Source organism: Lampris incognitus, chromosome 3, assembly GCF_029633865.1.
Source record: "Lampris incognitus isolate fLamInc1 chromosome 3, fLamInc1.hap2, whole genome shotgun sequence".
In the NCBI taxonomy this organism is placed as follows: domain Eukaryota; kingdom Metazoa; phylum Chordata; class Actinopteri; order Lampriformes; family Lampridae; genus Lampris; species Lampris incognitus.
In genome coordinates, this window is record NC_079213.1 from 116287014 (window position 1) to 116310028 (window position 23015).

At 50.5% G+C, this 23015-nt stretch overlaps 1 protein-coding gene across 1 annotated transcript in view; it reads left to right on the top strand.

Annotated features, from left to right (window-relative positions):
• Window positions 1-16622: 16622 nt before the first annotated feature.
• grin3bb (glutamate receptor, ionotropic, N-methyl-D-aspartate 3Bb) overlaps window positions 16623-23015 on the top strand; it is a 142568-nt gene continuing 136175 nt past the window's right edge. The window contains exon 1 of the mRNA XM_056276942.1: window positions 16623-17060. Coding sequence (XP_056132917.1) covers window positions 16623-17060 — 438 coding nt within the window. The remainder of the gene's footprint in view (window positions 17061-23015) is intronic.

Consider the following 23015-nt stretch of genomic DNA (forward strand, 5'->3'; position numbering starts at 1 on the left):
GGATTTAAGACTTGGTGTCCAGAAAGAGTACGGATTTAAGACTTGATGTCTAGAAAGACTACAGATTTAAGACTTGGTGTCCAAAAAGAGTACGGATTTAAGACTTGATGTCCAGAAAGAGTACGGATTTAAGACTTGGTGTCCAGAAAGAGTACGGATTTAAGACTTGGTGTCCAGAAAGAGTACGGATTTAAGACTTGGTGTCCAGAAAGAGTACGGATTTAAGACTTGGTGTCCAGAAAGAGTACGGATTTAAGACTTGGTGTCCAGAAAGAGTACGGATTTAAGACTTGGTGTCCAGAAAGAGTACGGATTTAAGACTTGATGTCAAGAAAGAGTGCGGATTTAAGACTTGATGTCAAGAAAGAGTACGGATTTAAGACTTGGTGTCCAGAAAGAGTACGGATTTAAGACTTGGTGTCCAGAAAGAGTACGGATTTAAGACTTGATGTCTAGAAAGACTACGGATTTAAGACTTGGTGTCCAAAAAGAGTACGGATTTAAGACTTGATGTCCAGAAAGAGTATGGATTTAAGACTTGATGTCCAGAAAGAGTATGGATTTAAGACTTGATGTCAAGAAAGAGTGCGGATTTAAGACTTGATGTCAAGAAAGAGTACGGATTTAAGACTTGGTGTCCAGAAAGAGTACGGATTTAAGACTTGGTGTCCAGAAAGAGTACGGATTTAAGACTTGACGTCTAGAAAGACTACGGATTTAAGGCTTGGTGTCCAAAAAGAGTACGGATTTAAGACTTGATGTCCAGAAAGAGTACGGATTTAAGACTTGATGTCCAGAAAGAGTACGGATTTAAGACTTGGTGTCCAGAAAGAGTACGGATTTAAGACTTGGTGTCCAGAAAGAGTACGGATTTAAGACTTGATGTCAAGAAAGAGTATGGATTTAAGACCTGGTGTCCAGAAAGAGTGCGCATTTAAGACTTGATGTCAAGAAAGAGTACGGATTTAAGACTTGGTGTCCAGAAAGAGTACGGATACGAGACTGTGTGCTCTCGGGCGGTGCTACCGTCCTTACCGCTAGCACTTGTCTCGGCTTCGGCTGCTGTCACTCGATGATTTTTTGGGTAGTTCGATAAAACCAAACGTCCCTGGGTCGACTCGCTTTCGCGTTGACATAGTTGCCTCACCGTTTAACAGTGTTGCCCATTTGTATGGGTCAGGTAAGAGACAAGCAGCACTTGCAGTTTGCTGCCGTGACGTTATGAATCCTTCCCCGCCTCTGCAACAGTGACTGACGATTCTCTCTGAAATGAGAAAAAAACGTGCTTTTCTGCGCATAGCGCCTCTCTGGCGTGGCGGATAATTACAGCCTATGGACACAGAAGACAAAACCACGCTCGCTAACGGGTGTAGATGCATGAGAAAAGTTCAGTTATCAATATTAATAGCCCCCCCGCCCCCCCCCCCTACATTTTATTTTTGCTTCCTCTGGTTGTGCGACAGACTTGTCTGGGAGTGCTGAGCACTCCCGGGCCCTATTTAATTCGAACACGGGTGTTCTGTGTACTATTTGTAGTATTTATAATGTGTAATACGTGTATTATGTGTACTATGTGTAGTATATGTAATGTGTAATGTAATATGTGTATTGTAGAGCCGAAGGAACGGAGAAGACCGTAGGTTCACACTTTAGCCGTGTAGGCAACTTTCTTTAATCCACGGTAAATCAGAGAGACAACCAAACCCAGCTCGACTGAGCGGAGGTGGCAAGAATCACCAGAAAACTGGCCGGACAACCATAACTTAACCCTGCGTTAACCTGCCAGGGCAACCATGACTTAACCCTTAGTTCCTGGGTTGAATTCTGTCCCCAATACGTGTCCACCACATGAGCCCCCCCAGAATTCGCCCTAGTAATCGAAGTCAGGCAGGCGTGGGGGGACGACAGGCCGTCCGCGGCGGCTCCGGATAACAGGGGCCGGAGTGTCTCTGGGAGGCATTGACGCGGGCCTGTGGAGGTCGGCCTGAGGAGCAGAAGAGGCAGCTCGGGCCTCCACGGGGGGAGGAGGCGGAGCCGGGGGACGACCGTGACGAGGAGGTTGGGCTAACTCCAACGGCTGCGTCAAGTCCAGGTGTGCGGGTTTAACTCGGTCCACTGAAACATGCTCGGCCGTGCCCCCAAAATCCACCACCAGGTGCTTAGTTCCCCGTTCCAGGACGCGGAAGGGGCCGTCATAAGGGGGTTGCAGAGGGGGGCGGTGTGCGTCGTGACGGATGAACACGTAGTCCGCTGACTGCAGACCTGGGGGCACCTGGGACACCGGAGCGCCGTGTTGGGCGGTAGGGACGGGTGTGAAAGCTCTGACCCCGGCCAGCAAGGAGGCTCGTTGGTCCACAGCTGACCAGGGACGCGTTGAATTGGGCATGAAATCGCCTGGGACTCGCAGCGGCGTGCCGTACACCAGCTCCGCAGAGGAGGCTTGTAGGTCTTCCTTCGGGGCGGTCCGCAGGCCCAGCATGACCCATGGGAGCTTGTCGACCCAGTTGCAGTCCTTGAGAGTAGCCCGAAGTGCAGCCTTCATGGACCGGTGGAAGCGCTCACATAGGCCGTTCGCCTGAGGGTGGTAGGCGGTAGTGCGATGAAGCTTGACGCCCAGAGCCTCACCCACAGCATTCCATAGCTCTGAGGTAAACTGTGGCCCGCGGTCAGATGAAAGGTCGGAAGGCGTACCGAAACGTGAGACCCACGACCCAATAAAAGCCCGGGCCACATCAGCAGACGTCGTGGATGCCAGGGGAACAGCTTCAGGCCAGCGCGTAGTCCTGTCCACCACAGTGAAGAGGTAGGTGAACCCATGGGAGGGGGGTAGGGGACCAACCAGGTCGACGTGGACATGGTCAAATCGTCTCTCCGGCACTGCGAAGCGTTCCAGGGGCGCCTTAATGTGGCGGTGTATCTTAGCCCGCTGACAGGCAACACACGAGTCGGCCCACGCTTTCACGTCTCTCTTAAGTCCCTCCCACACAAACTTAGCAGAGGTCAGGCGCACGGATGGCTTACCGCCTGGATGAGAGAGGCCGTGCACAGCTTCAAATACGGGGCGTCTCCAGCTGTGCGGGACGATGGGCCTGGGCTGTCCTGTGGAGACGTCCCACAGGAGGGTGACACCTGTGTCGCTGAAAGGAACGTCCTGCAGGCGGAGCCCCGTGTCGGAGGCCCGGAGACGGAGGATGCTCGGGTCCGTGGCCTGGTCAGCAGCCATCTGTGCATAGTCAAGGCCTAGGTGGACCGCTCCAATCACTGCCCTAGAGAGGCAGTCAGCTACCTGGTTAGACTTACCAGCGACGTGCTGGATGTCGGTAGTGAATTCCGAAATGTAGGAGAGTTGTCGCTGCTGGCGAGCGGACCATGGCTCGGCCGTCTTGGACATGGCAAATGTGAGGGGCTTGTGGTCCACGTACGCAGTAAACTCGCGGCCCTCTAGCAGGAAACGGAAATGCCGGACGGCGAGCCAGAGACCGAGGAGTTCCCTGTCAAAAGTACTATACTTGCGCTCTCGGGGTGTAAGCTGGCGACTGAAAAAGGCCAAAGGCTGCCAAGCCCCCCCCACCCACTGTTCGTGAACCGCACCAACAGCATAGTCCGATGCATCCGTGGTTATGGAAATAGGCGCTGTAGGTGAAGGATGCGCTAGCAGGGTAGCCTGGGAGAGCGCAGCTTTAGTCTCGGTGAACGCACGGTCCCGCTCTGCTGTACAGTCGACCGCCTGGTTGGGGGACATGCCTTTCAGCGCCTCGTACAGTGGCCGGATGATAAAGGCGGCTCGGGGAATGAAGCGGTGGTAGAATGTCACCATCCCGATGAACTCCCTGAGCGCACGAGCTGTTTGGGGGCGCGGAAAGGCCGCCACCGCTTCCACCTTTGAGGGCAGGGGGACTGCCCCGTCCCCAGTAATGCGGTGCCCGAGGAAATCAATGGCTGTCAGCCCGAACCGGCACTTCGCCGGGTTGACGATCAGCCCATGCTGGCTGAGGCATGTGAAGAGGGCATGAAGATGGGACAGGTGTTCTTCCTCGGAGGCGCTGGCGATGAGTATGTCGTCCAAATAGATGAAGATGAAAGGAAGGCCACGGAGCACGGAATCCATCAGCCGCTGAAAGGACTGGGCCGCGTTTTTGAGTCCAAATGGCATTCGTAGGAATTCAAATAGGCCGAATGGGGTAGTCACCGCTGTCTTGGGGATGTCTGAGGGGTGCACGGGAACTTGATGATAACCACGGACCAGGTCGACTTTTGAGAAGACGCATTTGCCAGACAGCTTTGCAGAAAAGTCCTGGATATGCGGGACAGGATAGCGGTCGGGCGTGGTGGCGTCATTTAGTCGGCGGTAGTCCCCGCATGGGCGCCAACCTCCATCAGGCTTAGCGACGATGTGGAGTGGGGACGCCCACGGGCTGTCAGAGCGGCAGATGATCCCCATGCGTTCCAGGTGCTCGAACTCAGACTTGGCAATGGCGAGTTTGGCGGGGTCGAGACGCCTGGCTCTGGCGTAGACCGGGGGCCCCTTCGTAGCAATGTGATGCTCCACCCCATGCTTAGCGGTGGGTGCAGAGAAGGTAGGCTGGGTGAGGTCAGGGAACTCAGCGAGGAGGCGGTTGAACTTGTCTGCCTCTGAGAGAGAGTTGGCTAGACCTGCATAGGCCGCTTCCCTCCGCGTACATGCGAAGGAGGAGAAGGTTAAGGCATCGACCAGACGGCTGTTCTGAATGTCCACTAGCAAACCGTAAGCGCACAAAAAATCAGCTCCGAGGAGGGGAAGCGTTACATTGGCCATGACGAACTCCCACGTGAAACGTTGTCCACCAAAACACAGTTCTACAGACCGCACGCCGTAGGTGTGGATAGGGCTGCCGTCAGCCGTGGCCAACTGGGGGCCCCGCTCCCCGCCCATGATGTCGACGTCAGTAGCAGGGAGCACGCTTCTCTGTGCGCCCGTGTCACAAAGAAATCGCCGACCGGAGATGGTGTCGAGGATGAAGAGTAGCCTGCTCGTATCGCCAACACTCACGGCCACTACTGAGTGTTGGCCCTCTCGTTTCCCGTCGGCCTGTAGTTGCAGGGGGAACGGCACCGTTTAGCTTTCGCACCAAATCGAGCGTGGTACATACAGAGTCCAGAGGGCTTGTAGCGGTCTGATGCTGTGGCGCCACCGTCGGGCCACGCCCGCGATGTCGGCGGGGGGCCAGTGAAGGTAGGAGCCAGCACCCCGGCATGGGAGGAACGTTGTGTAGCGACGAAGAATCGGTCAGCCTCCTTTGCCAGCTCACGGGGATCAGTGATGGTGGAGTTAGCGAGCGCAGTCTGGACGTGGGGCGGCATGTTGCGCAGAAACAGCTCCATAAACAGGAAACATGGCTTTTCTTGACCCAGTAGGTTTAACATCCTGCTCATTAGCTCCGATGGTTTGCCATCTCCCAAGCCCTGAATTGCGAAGAGGCGACGTGCTCTCTCCGTTGTTGACAGTTCAAAAGTTTCAAGGAGGAGATGTTTAAGTGCGGCGTATTTACCATCGGCCGGTGGGTTGGTTATGAAACCGCTTATCCTGGAAGCCGTAGCGCCCCCCAGCGCTGCCACTACGTAGTAGCACCTGGTCTCGTCCGCTGTTATGTCTCTAAGCGGCGCGAACTGTGCCTCAGCCTGCGCGAACCATGTAGCCGCGCAAGACTCCCAAAACTCCGGCAGTTTAATTGCAACGGCGTTCGTAGCCATAATGTGTGTGGTTTCAGAAAACTTATCCGAAAACCGACGTCGGGGTCACCATTGTAGAGCCGAAGGAACGGAGAAGACCGTAGGTTCACACTTTAGCCGTGTAGGCAACTTTCTTTAATCCACGGTAAATCAGAGAGACAACCGAACCCAGCTCGACTGAGCGGAGGCGGCAAGAATAATCAGAAAACTGGCTGGGCAACCATAACTTAACCCTGCGTTAACCTGCCAGGGCAACCATGACTTAACCCTTAGTTCCTGGGTTGAATTCTGTCCCCAATACGTGTCCACCACAGTATTACATTATTTGAGATACTTTACTGGTCCCAGTAGGGAAATTACGCTCTGCATTTAAGCCATCCTAGCTGTGTAGCTAGGAGCCATGTGTGTACTATGTGTACTATTTATAATGTGTAATGTAATATGTGAGCTTTCCTTAAGTATGATATATGACGAGTAAGTATGACTAAATACTACAATATCAAGAAAGATATTTCTACAGCGGCCAAGAGGGTATAATAAATGTTGTTTAGCATGTGAGGAAAGCGGTGTTAGTCCACACAAGTGATGCTGAGTGATGGATGATCACTGTGGGTCTGCACCTCAACACAGGAATCTGCTTCACCTTCACCGGGTGATCGATACCACCTTCCCCAGGGTCTCCTGCTGTACTTTGGAAAGGGGCACGTGTGTGTGTGTGTGTGTGTGTGTGTGTGTGTGTGTGTGTGTGTGTGTGTGTGTGTGTGTGTGTGTGTGTGTGTGTGTGTGTGTGTGTGTGTGTGTGTGTGTGTGTGTGTGAGAGAGTGCTAATGTGCTGCAGTGATGTGTGTCCTGAATGTGTTGGGGGTCGGTGGTGTCGTGCATCCTGCCAGGCTTCAGTCCAAACTATTTAACATCTCTGCAGCTCAGCAGACACAGGAGGGGGGTGGGGGGGACAGAGGAGCAAACTGGCCTCACTGTGTGGATGTCACTGTGCCACCTGTACAGCCAGCCGGAGAGGTCACCTGTACAGCCAGCCGGAGAGGTCACCTGTACAGCCAGCCGGAGAGATTACCTGTACAGCCAGCCGGAGAGGTCACCTGTACAGCCAGCCGGAGAGATTACCTGTACAGCCAGCCGGAGAGGCCACCTGTACAGCCAGTCGGAGAGGTCACCTGTACAGCCAGCCGGAGCAGCCGGAGAGGTCACCTGTACAGCCAGCCGGAGAGATTACCTGTACAACCAGCCGGAGAGGTCACCTGTACAGCCAGCCGGAGAGATTACCTGTACAGCCAGCCGGAGAGGCCACCTGTACAGCCAGCCGGAGAGATTACCTGTACAGCCAGCCGGAGAGGCCACCTGTACAGCCAGCCGGAGAGATTACCTGTACAGCCAGCCGGAGAGATTACCTGTACAGCCAGCCGGAGAGGCCACCTGTACAGCCAGCCGGAGAGGCCACCTGTACAGCCAGCCGGAGAGGTTACCTGTACAGCCAGCCGGAGAGGCCACCTGTACAGCCAGCCGGAGAGGCCACCTGTACAGCCAGCTGGAGAGATTACCTGTACAGCCAGCCGGAGAGGTCACCTGTACAGCCAGCCGGAGCAGCCGGAGAGGTCACCTGTACAGCCAGCCAGAGAGGTCACCTGTACAGCCAGCCGGAGAGGTCACCTGTACAGCCAGCCGGAGAGATTACCTGTACAGCCAGCCGGAGAGGTCACCTGTACAGCCAGCCGGAGAGATTACCTGTACAGCCAGCCGGAGAGGTCACCTGTACAGCCAGCCGGAGAGATTACCTGTACAGCCAGCCGGAGAGGCCACCTGTACAGCCAGTCGGAGAGGTCACCTGTACAGCCAGCCGGAGCAGCCGGAGAGGTCACCTGTACAGCCAGCCGGAGAGATTACCTGTACAACCAGCCGGAGAGGTCACCTGTACAGCCAGCCGGAGAGATTACCTGTACAGCCAGCCGGAGAGGCCACCTGTACAGCCAGCCGGAGAGATTACCTGTACAGCCAGCCGGAGAGGCCACCTGTACAGCCAGCCGGAGAGATTACCTGTACAGCCAGCCGGAGAGATTACCTGTACAGCCAGCCGGAGAGGCCACCTGTACAGCCAGCCGGAGAGGCCACCTGTACAGCCAGCCGGAGAGGTTACCTGTACAGCCAGCCGGAGAGGCCACCTGTACAGCCAGCCGGAGAGGCCACCTGTACAGCCAGCTGGAGAGATTACCTGTACAGCCAGCCGGAGAGGTCACCTGTACAGCCAGCCGGAGCAGCCGGAGAGGTCACCTGTACAGCCAGCCAGAGAGGTCACCTGTACAGCCAGCCGGAGAGGTCACCTGTACAACCAGCCTGAGAGGTCACCTGTACAGCCAGCCGGAGAGATTACCTGTACAGCCAGCCGGAGAGATTACCTGTACAGCCAGCCGGAGAGATTACCTGTAGAGCCAGCCGGAGAGATTACCTGTACAGCCAGCCGGAGAGAGATTACCTGTACAGCCGGCCGGAGAGGTCGCCTGTACAGCCGGCCGGAGAGGTCACCTGTACAGCCGGCCGGAGAGGTCACCTGTACAGCCAGCCGGAGAGGCCACCTGTACAGCCAGCCGGAGAGGGCACCTGTACAGCCAGCCGGAGAGGCCACCTGTACAGCCAGCCGGAGAGATTACCTGTACAGCCAGCCGGAGAGATTACCTGTACAGCCAGCCGGAGAGGCCACCTGTACAGCCAGCCGGAGAGGTCACCTGTACAGCCAGCCGGAGAGGTCACCTGTACAGCCAGCCGGAGAGGTCACCTGTACAGCCAGCCGGAGAGATTACCTGTTCAGCCAGCCGGAGAGATTAACTGTACAGCCAGCCGGAGAGATTACCTGTACAGCCAGCCGGAGAGGTCACCTGTACAGCCAGCCGGAGAGGTCACCTGTACAGCCAGCCGGAGAGATTACCTGTACAGCCAGCCGGAGAGATTACCTGTACAGCCGGCCGGAGAGGCCACCTGTACAGCCAGCCGGAGAGGTCACCTGTACAGCCAGCCGGAGAGATTACCTGTACAGCCAGCCGGAGAGGCCACCTGTACAGCCAGCCGGAGAGATTACCTGTACAACCAGCCGGAGAGGTCACCTGTACAGCCAGCCGGAGAGATTACCTGTACAGCCAGCCGGAGAGGCCACCTGTACAGCCAGCCGGAGAGATTACCTGTACAGCCAGCCGGAGAGGCCACCTGTACAGCCAGCCGGAGAGATTACCTGTACAGCCAGCCGGAGAGGCCACCTGTACAGCCAGCCGGAGAGGCCACCCGTACAGCCAGCCGGAGAGATTACCTGTACAGCCAGCCGGAGAGATTACCTGTACAGCCAGCCGGAGAGGCCACCTGTACAGCCAGCCGGAGAGGCCACCTGTACAGCCAGCCGGAGAGGCCACCTGTACAGCCAGCCGGAGAGGTTACCTGTACAGCCAGCCGGAGAGGCCACCTGTACAGCCAGCCGGAGAGGCCACCTGTACAGCCAGCCGGAGAGGTCACCTGTACAGCCAGCCGGAGAGATTACCTGTACAGCCAGCCGGAGAGGTCACCTGTACAGCCAGCCGGAGCAGCCGGAGAGGTCACCTGTACAGCCAGCCAGAGAGGTCACCTGTACAGCCAGCCGGAGAGGTCACCTGTACAACCAGCCGGAGAGGTCACCTCTACAGCCAGCCGGAGAGATTACCTGTACAGCCAGCCGGAGAGATTACCTGTACAGCCAGCCAGAGAGATTACCTGTACAGCCAGCCGGAGAGAGATTACCTGTACAGCCGGCCGGAGAGGTCGCCTGTACAGCCGGCCGGAGAGGTCACCTGTACAGCCGGCCGGAGAGGTCACCTGTACAGCCAGCCGGAGAGGCCACCTGTACAGCCAGCCGGAGAGGCCACCTGTACAGCCAGCCGGAGAGATTACCTGTACAGCCAGCCGGAGAGATTACCTGTACAGCCAGCCGGAGAGGCCACCTGTACAGCCAGCCGGAGAGGCCACCTGTACAGCCAGCCGGAGAGGTCACCTGTACAGCCAGCCGGAGAGGTCACCTGTACAGCCAGCCGGAGAGGTCACCTGTACAGCCAGCCGGAGAGGTCACCTGTACAGCCAGCCAGAGAGGCCACCTCTTCACCCGTCACCATGCTAAGCAGGTGTGTCATATGTTCTCTCACACCGGGTGCTTGGTCCAGGTTCAGATGGAGGAAGCGAGTTGAAACCCAGAGACTTTTGAGGATGTTATCCAAAGGAGTTGAATCAAGTGCAGCTGGACTTGGTATATATCCGTGAAGACGTTTCGCCTCTCATCCAAGAGGCTTCCTCAGTTCCTGCCTTTCTGACTAGACCAAGCTAGCCTGACTGCCTGGTGATGAGACTCAGTATTTATCCTCTAGGAGTCGTTGTCAGAGCTATTGATGTCCATGGCTCTCCTGTGCTCCGATGTCCAGCAGGGCCCGTCACCATCGGAGCTATGGATTTGCATTTGTTTAGCAGCGACGGTGGTTGGGGGTGTTAGTTTCGACTTCATTGTTCAGTGGTCATGGGAGTCGTTGGAGCCGTTAGTGACCGACTGTTGGTCTTGGAGGCTAGGTTTCTTGAGTCTCCTGGGTAGAGATGAAAGGACGGCATTGTAAGTGGGAGATAGGTGGTGTCGCAGACCTCCTCCTCTGTTGAGGGATGGTTTTTCCAGTTTCGCATAGATGGCTTCCTTCACCCCTCTTTCAAACCATCTATCTTCCCTGTCCAAAATGTGTACGTTGCTGTCCTGGAAGGAGTGTGTCTTCTCCTTTAGGTGTAGATAGACTGCTGAGTCTTGTCCTGAGGAGTTTGGCCTTCTGTGTTGGGCCATCCGTTTGTGTAGTGGTTGTTTGGTTTCTCCTATGTATAGGTCAGTACAATCCTCATTGTATTGTACAGCATACACCAGACTGCTTTTCCGGGTGTGTGGTACACGGTCTTTGGGATGAACCAGTCTTTGTCGGAGTGTGTTGCTGGGTTTGAAGTATACCGGGATGCGGTGTTTGTTGAAAATTCTCCTGAGTTTCTCGGAGACCCCAGAAACATACGGGATGACTGTGCTCTTCCTTCTGTTCCTTTTCTCCTCGTCGCTCACCTGGTTGGTCTTTTTGGAACGTGTTGCAGGTTTCACAAAGGTCCAACTGGGGTAGTCGCAGGTTTTTAAAGCTCCCCTCAGGTGTTGGTGTTCTTCCCGTTGGGCCTGAGTGCTGCTGGGCACATTGTCAGCTCTGTGTTGCAGAGTTCTGATGATGCCCAGTTTGTGTTCCAGCGGGTGGTGTGAATCGAAAAGCAGACATTGGTCTGTGTGTGTAGGTTTCCTGTAAACCCCAATGTGGAGGCTCCTGTCTTCCCCAATGTGGACGTCACAGTCCAAGAAGGGCAAACTGTTGTTCTTTATGTCTTCCCCTGTGAACTTAATGTTCTTGTCCACTGAGTTGATGTGTTTGGTAAACGCTTGCACCTCTTGTGTTTGGATTTTGACCCATGTGTCGTCCAGATATCTGAACCAGTGGCTCGGAGGTGTTCCTCTGAAGGAGTGCAGGGCCCTGTGTTCTACCTCTTCCATATATAAGTTGGCCACAATGGGAGATACTGGTGAGCCCATTGCACAGCTGTGTTTCTGTCTGTAAAACTGACCCCTGAATTGGAAATATGTAGTGTTCAGGCAAAGGTCCAGTAGTTGGCAAACCTGGTCTGGGCTGAGGTTGGTCCTATCGTGGAGGGTGTCATCCCGTAGCAAACGTTGCCTCACAGTTTCCAAAGCCTCCATGGTTGGGATGCAGGTGAATAACGAGGTCACGTCGTAGGATACCATGGTTTCATCCGGTTCCAGTTTTACACCTTGGACCTTGTCCACAAAGTCAGTTTTGGATATGGTGAGGTGTTTCGCCCACTAAAGGGGTCAAGATGTTGGCTATATGTTTGGCAATGTTGTACGTGACCGAGTTTATGCTGCTGACGATGGGCCTGAGGGGGGTTTCATCTTTATGGATCTTAGGGAGTCCATATATGCATGGAATGTTATCTTGTGGGTAGAGACGGTGGTATTGTATCCGATCAATGGTTCCTCCTTTCTGTAGTTTCTGTAGGTACTCTATTATTCTCCTCTTGTAACCACTAGTAGGATCACGTCTCAGAGGTTCATAGGTGTCGGTGTCGCTGAGTAATGACGTGATCTTGGCGTGGTAGTCTGTTGTGTTGAGGATAACCGTGCATCTCCCCTTATCTGCTGGAAGGATAGTGATGTTTTCGTCCTTGCTCAGGGCTTCACGGCTTTCCTTTCCTCCATGGTTAGGTTGGAAGGAGGGAGTTTCGCACTGGACAGAGCTGCTGATACCTTTAACCTAAGCTGGGGACACCTTCAGTCAGGTGAGACACTGTATTGTTTATAAGGATGGGGACACCTTCAGTCAGGTGAGACACTGTATTGTTTATAAGGATGGGGACACCTGCAGTCAGGTGAGACACTGTATTGTTTATCAGGATGGGGACACCTGCAGTCAGGTGAGACTGAAGAGGTCACTCAGATGATGATGAAACGTTTCTGTCAGTAAATGCTGTGTCCAGATGAACTGGGTCATCCTTCTGGGATCTTCTCACCTGGATTATTGAGCATGAAGATATTTCTCCTCTAATGATGAACCTTGTTCTTAACTCGCAGCAACGTACTGGAACATGTCTCACCGCCATCCAAACACATGAAAACATGTTGGACGTTAGGAGGTTTTGGGAGGTTTTGGCAAACTGACGAGGTGACATACGCAACTTTATTCAGTGGAAGAAATGCTCAATTTTAGTTCTGTAATGAGACTAATTTACATAATTGTTGTTCTACTTAAGAAATGGAAACAATTGGAAAAGTATACAGAGAGAGAGAGAGAAAGAGAGAGTGAGAGAGTGAGAGAAAGAGAGAGATAGAGACAGTTCATATGGAGGTGAGACGGCTCTCTTCAGTCCATGCTGTGTCCATGTGGGTAAGAATGTCAGGACATGGTCCCGTGTTGGCCTGGCAGCCTGGCCAGGGTGTCTCCCCGCATGCCGCCCAATGACTGCTGGGATAGGCTCCAGCACCTCGCGACCCTGAGAGCAGGATAAGCGGTTTGGATAATGGATGGATGGATGGATGAATGGACAGATGGATGAATGGATGGATGGATTATTTATCACACGGGGGTTTTCAGTCATCAGGACGTGTCACCCTCTATGGTGTTACTATGATGTGAGCAGGGTGGTCTGATTGAAAAACAATTCAATCGGATTCATATCATTAATTCTGTCTTCAAGATTCCCACATTCTGACTGTTATTCTGACTGTTATCCTGGATGTTATTCCGACTGTTATCCTGGATGTTATTCTGGATGTTATTCCGACTGTTATCCTGGATGTTATTCTGACTGTTATCCTGGATGTTATTCTGACTGTTATCCTGGATGTTATTCTGACTGTTATCCTGGATGTTATTCTGACTGTTATTCTGACTGTTATCCTGGATGTTATTCTGACTGTTATCCTGAATGTTATTCTGACTGTTATCCTGGATGTTATTCTGACTGTTATCCTGGATGTTATTCTGACTGTTATCCTGGATGTTATTCTGACTGTTATCCTGGATGTTATCTGACTGTTATCCTGGATGTTATTCTGACTGTTATCCTGGATGTTATTCCGACTGTTATCCTGGATGTTATTCTGACTGTTATTCTGACTGTTATCATGGATGTTATTCTGACTGTTATCCTGGATGATATTTTGGATGTTATTCTGACTGTTATCCTGGATGTTATTCTGACTGTTATCCTGGATGTTATTCTGACTGTTATCCTGGATGTTATTCTGACTATTATCCTGGATGTTATTCTGGATGTTATTCTGACTGTTATCCTGGAAGTTATTCTGACTGTTATCCTGGATGTTATTCTGACTGTTATCCTGGATGTTATTCTGGATGTTATCCTGGGTGTTATTTTGGACGTTATTCTGGACGTTTTCCTGGATGTTAATTTGGATGTTATTCTGGACGTTATTCTGGACGTTTTCCTGGATGATATTTTGGATGTTATTCTGGATGTTATTCTGGCTGTTATTTCAGATGTTATTCTGGATGTTATTTTGGACTTTACTTTGGATGTTATCCTGGATGTTATTCTGGATGTTGTTCTGGATGTTATTTTGGATGTTATTCTGGAATTCATCCTGGATGTTATTCTGGATGTTATCCTGGATGTTTTCTTGGATGTTATCCTTGGTGTTATTCTGGATGTTAGTTTTTGATGTTATTCTGGATATTATCCTGGATGTTATTTTGGACGTTATTCTGGACGTTTTCCTGGATGTTATTCTGGATGTTATTCTGGATGTTAGTTTGGATTTTATTCTGAATGTTATTTCAGATGTTATTCTGGATGTTATTCTGACTGTTATTTTGGATGTTATCCTGGATATTATTCTGGATGTTATCCTGGATGTTATTCTGACTGTTATTCTGGATGTTATCCTGGATGTTATTCTGGATATTATCCTGGATGTTATTCTGGATGTTATTTTAGACGTTAGTTTTGATGTTATCCTGGATGTTATTCTGGATGTTATCTGACTGTTATTTTGGACGTTATTCTGGATGTTATCCTGGATGTTATTCAGACTGTTATTTTGGATGTTATTCTGACTGTTATTCTGACTGTTATCCTGGATGTTATTCTGACTGTTATTCTGACTGTTATCCTGGATGTTATTCTGACTGTTATCCTGACTGTTATCCTGGATGTTATTCTGACTGTTATCCTGAATGTTATTCTGACTGTTATCCTGGATGTTATTCTGACTGTTATCCTGGATGTTATTCTGACTGTTATCCTGGATGTTATTCTGACTGTTATCCTGGATGTTATCTGACTGTTATCCTGGATGTTATTCTGACTGTTATCCTGGATGCTATTCCGACTGTTATCCTGGATGTTATTCTGACTGTTATTCTGACTGTTATCATGGATGTTATTCTGACTGTTATCCTGGATGATATTTTGGATGTTATTCTGACTGTTATCCTGGATGTTATTCTGACTGTTATCCTGGATGTTATTCTGACTGTTATCCTGGATGTTATTCTGACTATTATCCTGGATGTTATTCTGGATGTTATTCTGACTGTTATCCTGGAAGTTATTCTGACTGTTATCCTGGATGTTATTCTGACTGTTATCCTGGATGTTATTCTGGATGTTATCCTGGGTGTTATTTTGGACGTTATTCTGGACGTTTTCCTGGATGTTAATTTGGATGTTATTCTGGACGTTATTCTGGACGTTTTCCTGGATGATATTTTGGATGTTATTCTGGATGTTATTCTGGCTGTTATTTCAGATGTTATTCTGGATGTTATTTTGGACGTTACTTTGGATGTTATCCTGGATGTTATTCTGGATGTTGTTCTGGATGTTATTTTGGATGTTATTCTGGAATTCATCCTGGATGTTATTCTGGATGTTATCCTGGATGTTTTCTTGGATGTTATCCTTGGTGTTATTCTGGATGTTAGTTTTTGATGTTATTCTGGTTATTATCCTGGATGTTATTTTGGACGTTATTCTGGACGTTTTCCTGGATGTTATTCTGGATGTTATTCTGGATGTTAGTTTGGATTTTATTCTGAATGTTATTTCAGATGTTATTCTGGATGTTATTCTGACTGTTATTTTGGATGTTATCCTGGATATTATTCTGGATGTTATCCTGGATGTTATTCTGACTGTTATTCTGGATGTTATCCTGGATGTTATTCTGGATATTATCCTGGATGTTATTCTGGATGTTATTTTAGACGTTAGTTTTGATGTTATCCTGGATGTTATTCTGGATGTTATTCTGACTGTTATTTTCGATGTTATTCTGGATGTTATTCTGACTGTTATTTTGGACGTTATTCTGGATGTTATCCTGGATGTTATTCAGACTGTTATTTTGGATGTTATTCTGGATGTTATCCTGGATGTTATTTTGGATGTTATTCTGGATGTTATCCTGGATGTTATTCTGTATGTTAGTTTGGATGTTATCCTGGATGTTATTCTGGGTGTTATTTTAGACGTTAGTTTTGATGTTATCCTGGATGTTATTCTGGATGTTATCCTGACTGTTGTTCTGGATTTTATTCTGACTGTTATTCTGGATGTTATCCTGACTGTTATTTCGGACGTTATTCCGGACGTTATTCTGGATGTTAATCTGACTGTTATTTTGGACGTTATTCTGGATGTTATCCTGGATGTTATCCTGACTGTTATTTCGGACGTTATTCTGGATGTTAATCTGACTGTTATTCTGGATGTTAATCTGACTGTTATTTTGGACGTTATTCTGGATGTTATCCTGGATGTTATTCTGGATGTTATCCTGGATATTATTCTGGATGTTATCCTGACTGTTATTTCGGACGTTATTCTGGATGTTAATCTGACTGTTAGTTTTGATGTTATCCTGTATGTTATTCTGGATGTTATTCTGACTGTTATTCTGGATGTTATCCTGACTGTTATTTCGGACGTTATTCTGGACGTTATTCTGGATGTTGTCCTGGATATTATTCTGGATGTTATCCTGGATATTATTCTGGATGTCTCCAGTCTGATGAAATAGATCAGTGTTTCCGCCTCTACATAGTCATTCAACGGTTAGTAAAAAAAAGGGGGGGAAAGAACCAAACGCGGTTTGGCATCATGCTGCACCCCCCCTCCCCCCCCTGTTCCCTCTCCCGTCCTCCAAACCCACATCCATTCATTCTCCCTGGAACTCCACGAGGAGATCCCGAATCCTCATCAGCGGACATTGCCAGGGAAGGAGCAGAAAGAAAAAAGGCGAGCGATGCGTTCTTCTGCCGGATCCTCCTCCCGTCTGAGAGCGCAGGATGCCATTACTGCTTCACTTTTCCCTCGGAGTTCAGATCCTCCTGCTCTCATCCATCCAGCCCTCGCTCCTCCATCCTCAGCCCTGCCACATCCTGGCGCAGGTCGGACACACCGTGCGCCTCGGGGCGCTGCTGCCCACCCAGCGTCCGGCGCGGGTCCGGGCGGCACTCGGCCGCGCCCTGACCGCGATCACCCAAACCGGAAACAAGTTCCTGCCGTACAACCTGAGCCTGGAAGTCGTTCCCCGGCAGCCGGGCGCCGGGGACCCCGAGTCCCTGTTCCGGTGTGTGTGTCAGGCCCTGGTGGTCCGGGGGGTCTCCGCCGTGCTCGCCTTCCCCCAGACTCAGGAAGAGATCGTACAAGTGGAATTTATGGCTTCTTTTTTGGAAATTCCTTTTCTGAGCATCATTGAAAACGGGGAGCCGCTGAAAAGTCAGGTAAGACTTTGCACGGCGAATATTCAGGAAGTGTGTGACATGTGGGCTCGGTGTGACACAGGAATGTTTTGATCTGTTTAACCCAGTAACAGCTGAAAAGCGGGCCTTAATGCCGTGTGTCCGTGTTTCTGTGTGGCAACCTTCCACTGTGCTCCCCTCGGCGAATCTCCAGAGTCTCGGCGTGTCTCCCGGAGGATCCGGACAGCGTCGTGCGCTGCGTCAAAGCGCACAGACGGCGTTTATTTTCTCTACACCACGAAAAGCACATTTCTCCTCCGTCTCCTCTGGACACGTCCAGAGTGTTGGAGAGCTCCTCTGGAGCAGATGTCCGTCTCCTCTGGAGCAGATCTCCGTCTCCTCTGGAGCAGATGTCCGTCTCCTGTGGAGCAGATGTCCGTCTCCTCTGCAGCAGATGTCCGTCTCCTCTGGAGCAGATCTCCGTCTCCTCTGGAGCAGATGTCCGTCTCCTGTGGAGCAGATCTCCGTCTCCTCTGGAGCAGATGTCCGTCTCCTGTGGAGCAGATCTCCGTCTCATGTGGAGCAGATCTCCGTCTCATGTGGAGCAGATCTCCGTCTCCTGTGGAGCAGATGTCCGTCTCCTGTGGAGCAGATGTCCGTCTCCTCAGGAGCAGATGTCCGTCTCCTGTGGAGCAGATCTCCGTCTCATGTGGAGCAGATCTCCGTCTCCTGTGGAGCAGATGTCCGTCTCCTGTGGAGCAGATCTCCGTCTCCTCTGGAGCAGATGTCCGTCTCCTCTGGAGCAGATCTCCGTCTCCTGTGGAGCAGATCTCCGTCTCCTCTGGAGCAGATGTCCGTCTCCTCTGGAGCAGATCTCCGTCTCCTCTGGAGCAGATCTCCGTCTCCTCTGGAGCAGATGTCCGTCTCCTGTGGAGCAGATGTCCGTCTCCTCTGGAGCAGATGTCCGTCTCCTGTGGAGCAGATCTCCGTCTCATGTGGAGCAGATCTCCGTCTCCTGTGGAGCAGATGTCCGTCTCCTGTGGAGCAGATGTCCGTCTCCTGTGGAGCAGATCTCCGTCTCCTGTGGAGCAGATCTCCGTCTCCTGTGGAGCAGATCTCCGTCTCCTGTGGAGCAGATCTCCGTCTCCTCTGGAGCAGATCTCCAGCATGCTGGTTTATTGGGGTGGTTTGCTGCTCGGGCGGCGTGTCGGTCGGTCGGTTCGGACGGGGTTTTAATTGGACCTGCAGGTTGCTGTAATGAGAATAGTGAGTGGTCGTTAGATCCGTCAACCACACACGTGTTTACACGTCTGGTCTGCCACACGTGTTTCTGCACACAATAAAATGTTTCTCAGGTATTTCCAAGAGTACAAGGTCTTAACGTGTTGAAATATTACAAATATTAGACCACAACAATCCAACTAGTTGTCCCAGACTCATCCATTATTATCCCCCTGACTCCGCTTCTCTGACGCACATTTAACAGCAAGCTGTTGAATCCCAACAGGGATTCAGTTTTGGTGTGTGTGTGTGCAGTCTGGGTTTGCTGAATATTGACGCAGGTGTGTGGTGGTGGGAGGACAGCGTGGATATCTGGACTGACAGATCCACTTCACTTGGACTCGCCAGGGCTAGCTGTTCCACACAGCCTCGTTGAAATAGAGAAAGATCAGGATTATCATTCAGCATTCAGTCTCCCTGTTATAAACCAGAACAGACCAACGAGCGGAAGCAGAGGACCAACGAGCGGAAGCAGAGGACCAACTAGCGGAAGCAGAGGACCAACGAGCGGAAGCAGAGGACCAACTAGCGGAAGCAGAGGACCAACGAGCGGAAGCAGAGGACTACCGGGCTCGTCGTCCCCACTGCGGCGAGAGAAACAGTCAGACTGAAGAAGGCTTGAACTTGCTTTCTTTTCTACGCATTTGGAGGAAATGGTCAAACGACTGACAGTAAATGGTGAGACGATGTGTAAGGACGGCAGATAACCGGCAGCGGTCACCTGATTCTGATGATTCCTGCTGGTGTCTCCCCACCTCTCCTGTCTGTCACCACAGGAGGACATCCATGTCCAAACCCGCGAGTGACGAAGCATTCCATCCCATCTCTCCCCCCTCACTTTAAGGTCAACAAAGACTATTTAGTTTTGCACTTTATGTTCCACATCTTTCTTTCCCAGAGCAGACGAGTCTGCCCCAGTCGTATTTCCCGCATGCGGTGGACACCATGGACACCATGGTTTACACACATCTAACTGGAAAGGTGACAACCACTCGGTGGGGATAAGGAAACAGCTGTGGCAGATGGCACTTCAGGAATTGGTACAGTCCATCTGGAGTACAGACTGAGTCCAATTCCCTCGGAGCTCTGACAGTGACCTGAGTAAGATGGCCGCAGGTTGAACGAAGGAATCCAAAACCCCATCCCTGAGAAGCCCGAGCAAACCTGCCAGGGCCCATCTGCAACTGTACACACAACACGGCTTACTTCGATTTATTGATTTTTTCAAGCCCAGAGATCCCAGCACAGCCCGAGCCCAGGTAGCTGACCAAGTCCATCTCACCTGCAGGAGGGTCATGGAAGGGGGTGGACAATAATCAGGGATGCCCCTGGTTCCCCTCTTTACTTTGCTGTCCGAGAGGGCAACTTACATTTTTTGTGTGGACAAATAGTAATTTCACTTGAGATCAAATACAAATTAGAGGTCTGTAGACAGGTGACCAAGCCACGTTCTTACCCCTGCTGTAAACCAGTCCTATTCAGATCAACCGGCGAGCCAGTCAACGGGGGGGCGGCGGGGGCAACTTACAAACTCGTACAAACTCTCCTTTTGAACTTGGTATTTATATTGATATTTACAATACCCCCCCCCCCAAGTCATCAGTTCCAGTGTTTTTGGCTGGGGAGAAGTGTGGAGGTGGGGAAGACAGGCAAGGACTGGATCCATATCAGGTCACCTGCGTCGACAATGGCCTCTCAGTCTTGTCAATCTGAGGTAAATGAGATACTAGATGATCTATGGGCTGTGTAAGATTAAAACATGGGATTAAACTGCTTTTTACCAGTCGCCGGTTCTTCAGCATCATGAAGGGAACCAGTTATCTGCCGTACATTAGCAACGGCTGTCAGTTTATTAAAAAAATCAAGACAGTTTACAAGGCAGTCTGCTTGTTTAAGGGAGATATGTTGAACATAAACTAGGTTGCTGGGGCTGCTGGATGTGTAGACGGTCACTGACCACCCGTCTGCAGGTTGCCATCATGGGCAGCATGCCCACAGCCAGGAGAGGCAGTGAGATGGAAAGTTTTGAGGAGTTCCTCGCTGATATCAAGACAAGTTTCTCAAAAGGAAGGAGAACCCAGTCGGTCTTGGCATGGGCCATAATGGTGACCCACAGAGAACCAGGATGGCGTGGTGCCATGAAGACGCAACAAGCATTTTTAATGATCAGAGAAGGTTGAATCAGGTCACCTAGACACAACGTTTATTGAGAGAAGCATCTCAGTCATGACCTCAGTGACCTGTAACATCCCTAAGGGTCTGGCATCTGTTCTTAACCCGTTGGTAGGCAGTAATGAACATCACATTCACAACACCGTGGATGTTGTGGATAAGGTGAGGGACATCATTATGGAGAGGGATGAAACAGTGGGGATAGAGAGAGTTAGGGAGTCTGATCATTTCTAGAGTATTTATCCTGCCAGTCACTGAGATGAGGTAGTAGATGAGGTAGTAGTTTCCAGAATTGGGTCAGAATTTATCTGAGTGATATTATTCAGTTCAGGGACAGTTTCTTATACCCAGGTATGTGAAATGATCTGCTGGGTTGAAAATAGAAGCAGAAACATGGATATTGCTCCTCTCTAAGTCATAACGTTATAAAAACTGCACCTCCTCACTGTTTCTTCAGTGGCAGTGTGTTGAATGGTGGCAGGTCTCTAACTAGTGTCTGCCACATCATTATAGTTTAAATTATGGAAAAAAGAGTGGCTTTGAGCCCCGGTGCAGTCCAACCTTGGGGGTCGTCCCGGGTCATCGTCTATGTGGGGTTTGCATGTTCTCCCCATGTCTGCATGGGTTCCGGTTTCCTCCCACAGTCCAAAGACATGTAGGTCAGGTGAATGAAACACATGGAGGTCAGGTGGATCAAAGACACGTAGGTCAGGTGGATCAAAGACACGTGTAGATCAGGTGGATCAAAGACATGTAGGTCAGGTGGATCAAAGACACGTGTAGGTCAGGTGGATCAAAGACATGAAGGTCAGGTGAATCAAAGACATGTAGGTCAGGTGGATCAAAGACACGTGTAGGTCAGGTGGATCAAAGACATGTAGGTCAGGTGGATCAAAGACATGTAGGTCAGGTGGATCAAAGACACGTAGGTCAAGTGGATCAAAGACACGTAGGTCAAGTGGATCAAAGACATGTAGGTCAGGTGGATCAAAGACACGTGTAGGTCAGGTGGATCAAAGACACGTGTAGGTCAGGTGGATCAAAGACATGAAGGTCAGGTGAATCAAAGACATGTAGGTCAGGTGGATCAAAGACACGTAGGTCAGGTGGATCAAAGACACGTGTAGGTCAGGTGGATCAAAGACATGAAGGTCAGGTGAATCAAAGACATGTAGGTCAGGTGGATCAAAGACACGTAGGTCAGGTGGATCAAAGACACGTAGGTCAGGTGGATCAAAGACACGTGTAGGTCAGGTGGATCAAAGACATGAAGGTCAGGTGAATCAAAGACATGTAGGTCAGGTGGATCAAAGACACGTAGGTCAGGTGGATCAAAGACACGTAGGTCAGGTGGATCAAAGACATGGAGGTCAGGTGGATCAAAGACATGTAGGTCAGGTGAATGAAACACATGTAGGTCAGGTGAATCAAAGACACGTGTAGGTCAGGTGAATCAAAGACACGTAGGTCAGGTGAATCAAAGACACGTGTAGGTCAGGTGGATCAAAGACATGAAGGTCAGGTGAATCAAAGACATGTAGGTCAGGTGGATCAAAGACATGTAGGCCAGGTGGATCAAAGACACGTGTAGGTCAGGTGGATCAAAGACACGTGTAGGTCAGGTGAATCAAAGACATGTAGGCCAGGTGGATCAAATACACATGTTGGTCAGGTGAATCAAAGACATGTAGGTCAGGTGGATCAAAGACACGTAGGCTTGGTGGATTAAAGACACGAGTAGGTCAGGTGAATCAAAGACACATGTAGGTCAGGTGGATCAAAGACACGTGTAGGTCAGGTTGATCAAAGACATGTAGGCCAGGTGGATCAAATACACATGTTGGTCAGGTGGATCAAAGACACTTGTAGGTCAGGTGGATCAAAGACACATGTAGGTCAGGTGGATCAAATACACATGTAGGTCAGGTGGATCAAAGACACGTGTAGGTCAGGTGGATCAAAGACACGTGTAGGTCAGGTGGATCAAAGACACGTGTAGGTCAGGTGGATCAAATACACATGTTGGTCAGGTGAATCAAAGACATGTAGGCCAGGTGGATCAAATACACATGTTGGTCAGGTGGATCAAAGACATGTAGGTCAGGTGAATGAAACACATGTTGGTCAGGTGAATCAAAGACATGTAGGTCAGGTGAATGAAACACATGTTGGTCAGGTGAATCAAAGACATGTAGGCCAGGTGGATCAAATACACATGTTGGTCAGGTGGATCAAAGACATGTAGGTCAGGTGAATCAAAGACATGTAGGTCAGGTGAATGAAACACATGTAGGTCAGGTGAATGAAACACATGTTGGTCAGGTGAATCAAAGACATGTAGGTCAGGTGGATCAAAGACACGTGTAGGTCAGGTGAATCAAAGACATGTAGGTCAGGTGGATCAAAGACACGTGTAGGTCAGGTGGATCAAAGACACGTGTAGGTCAGGTGGATCAAATACACATGTTGGTCAGGTGAATCAAAGACATGTAGGCCAGGTGGATCAAATACACATGTTGGTCAGGTGGATCAAAGACATGTAGG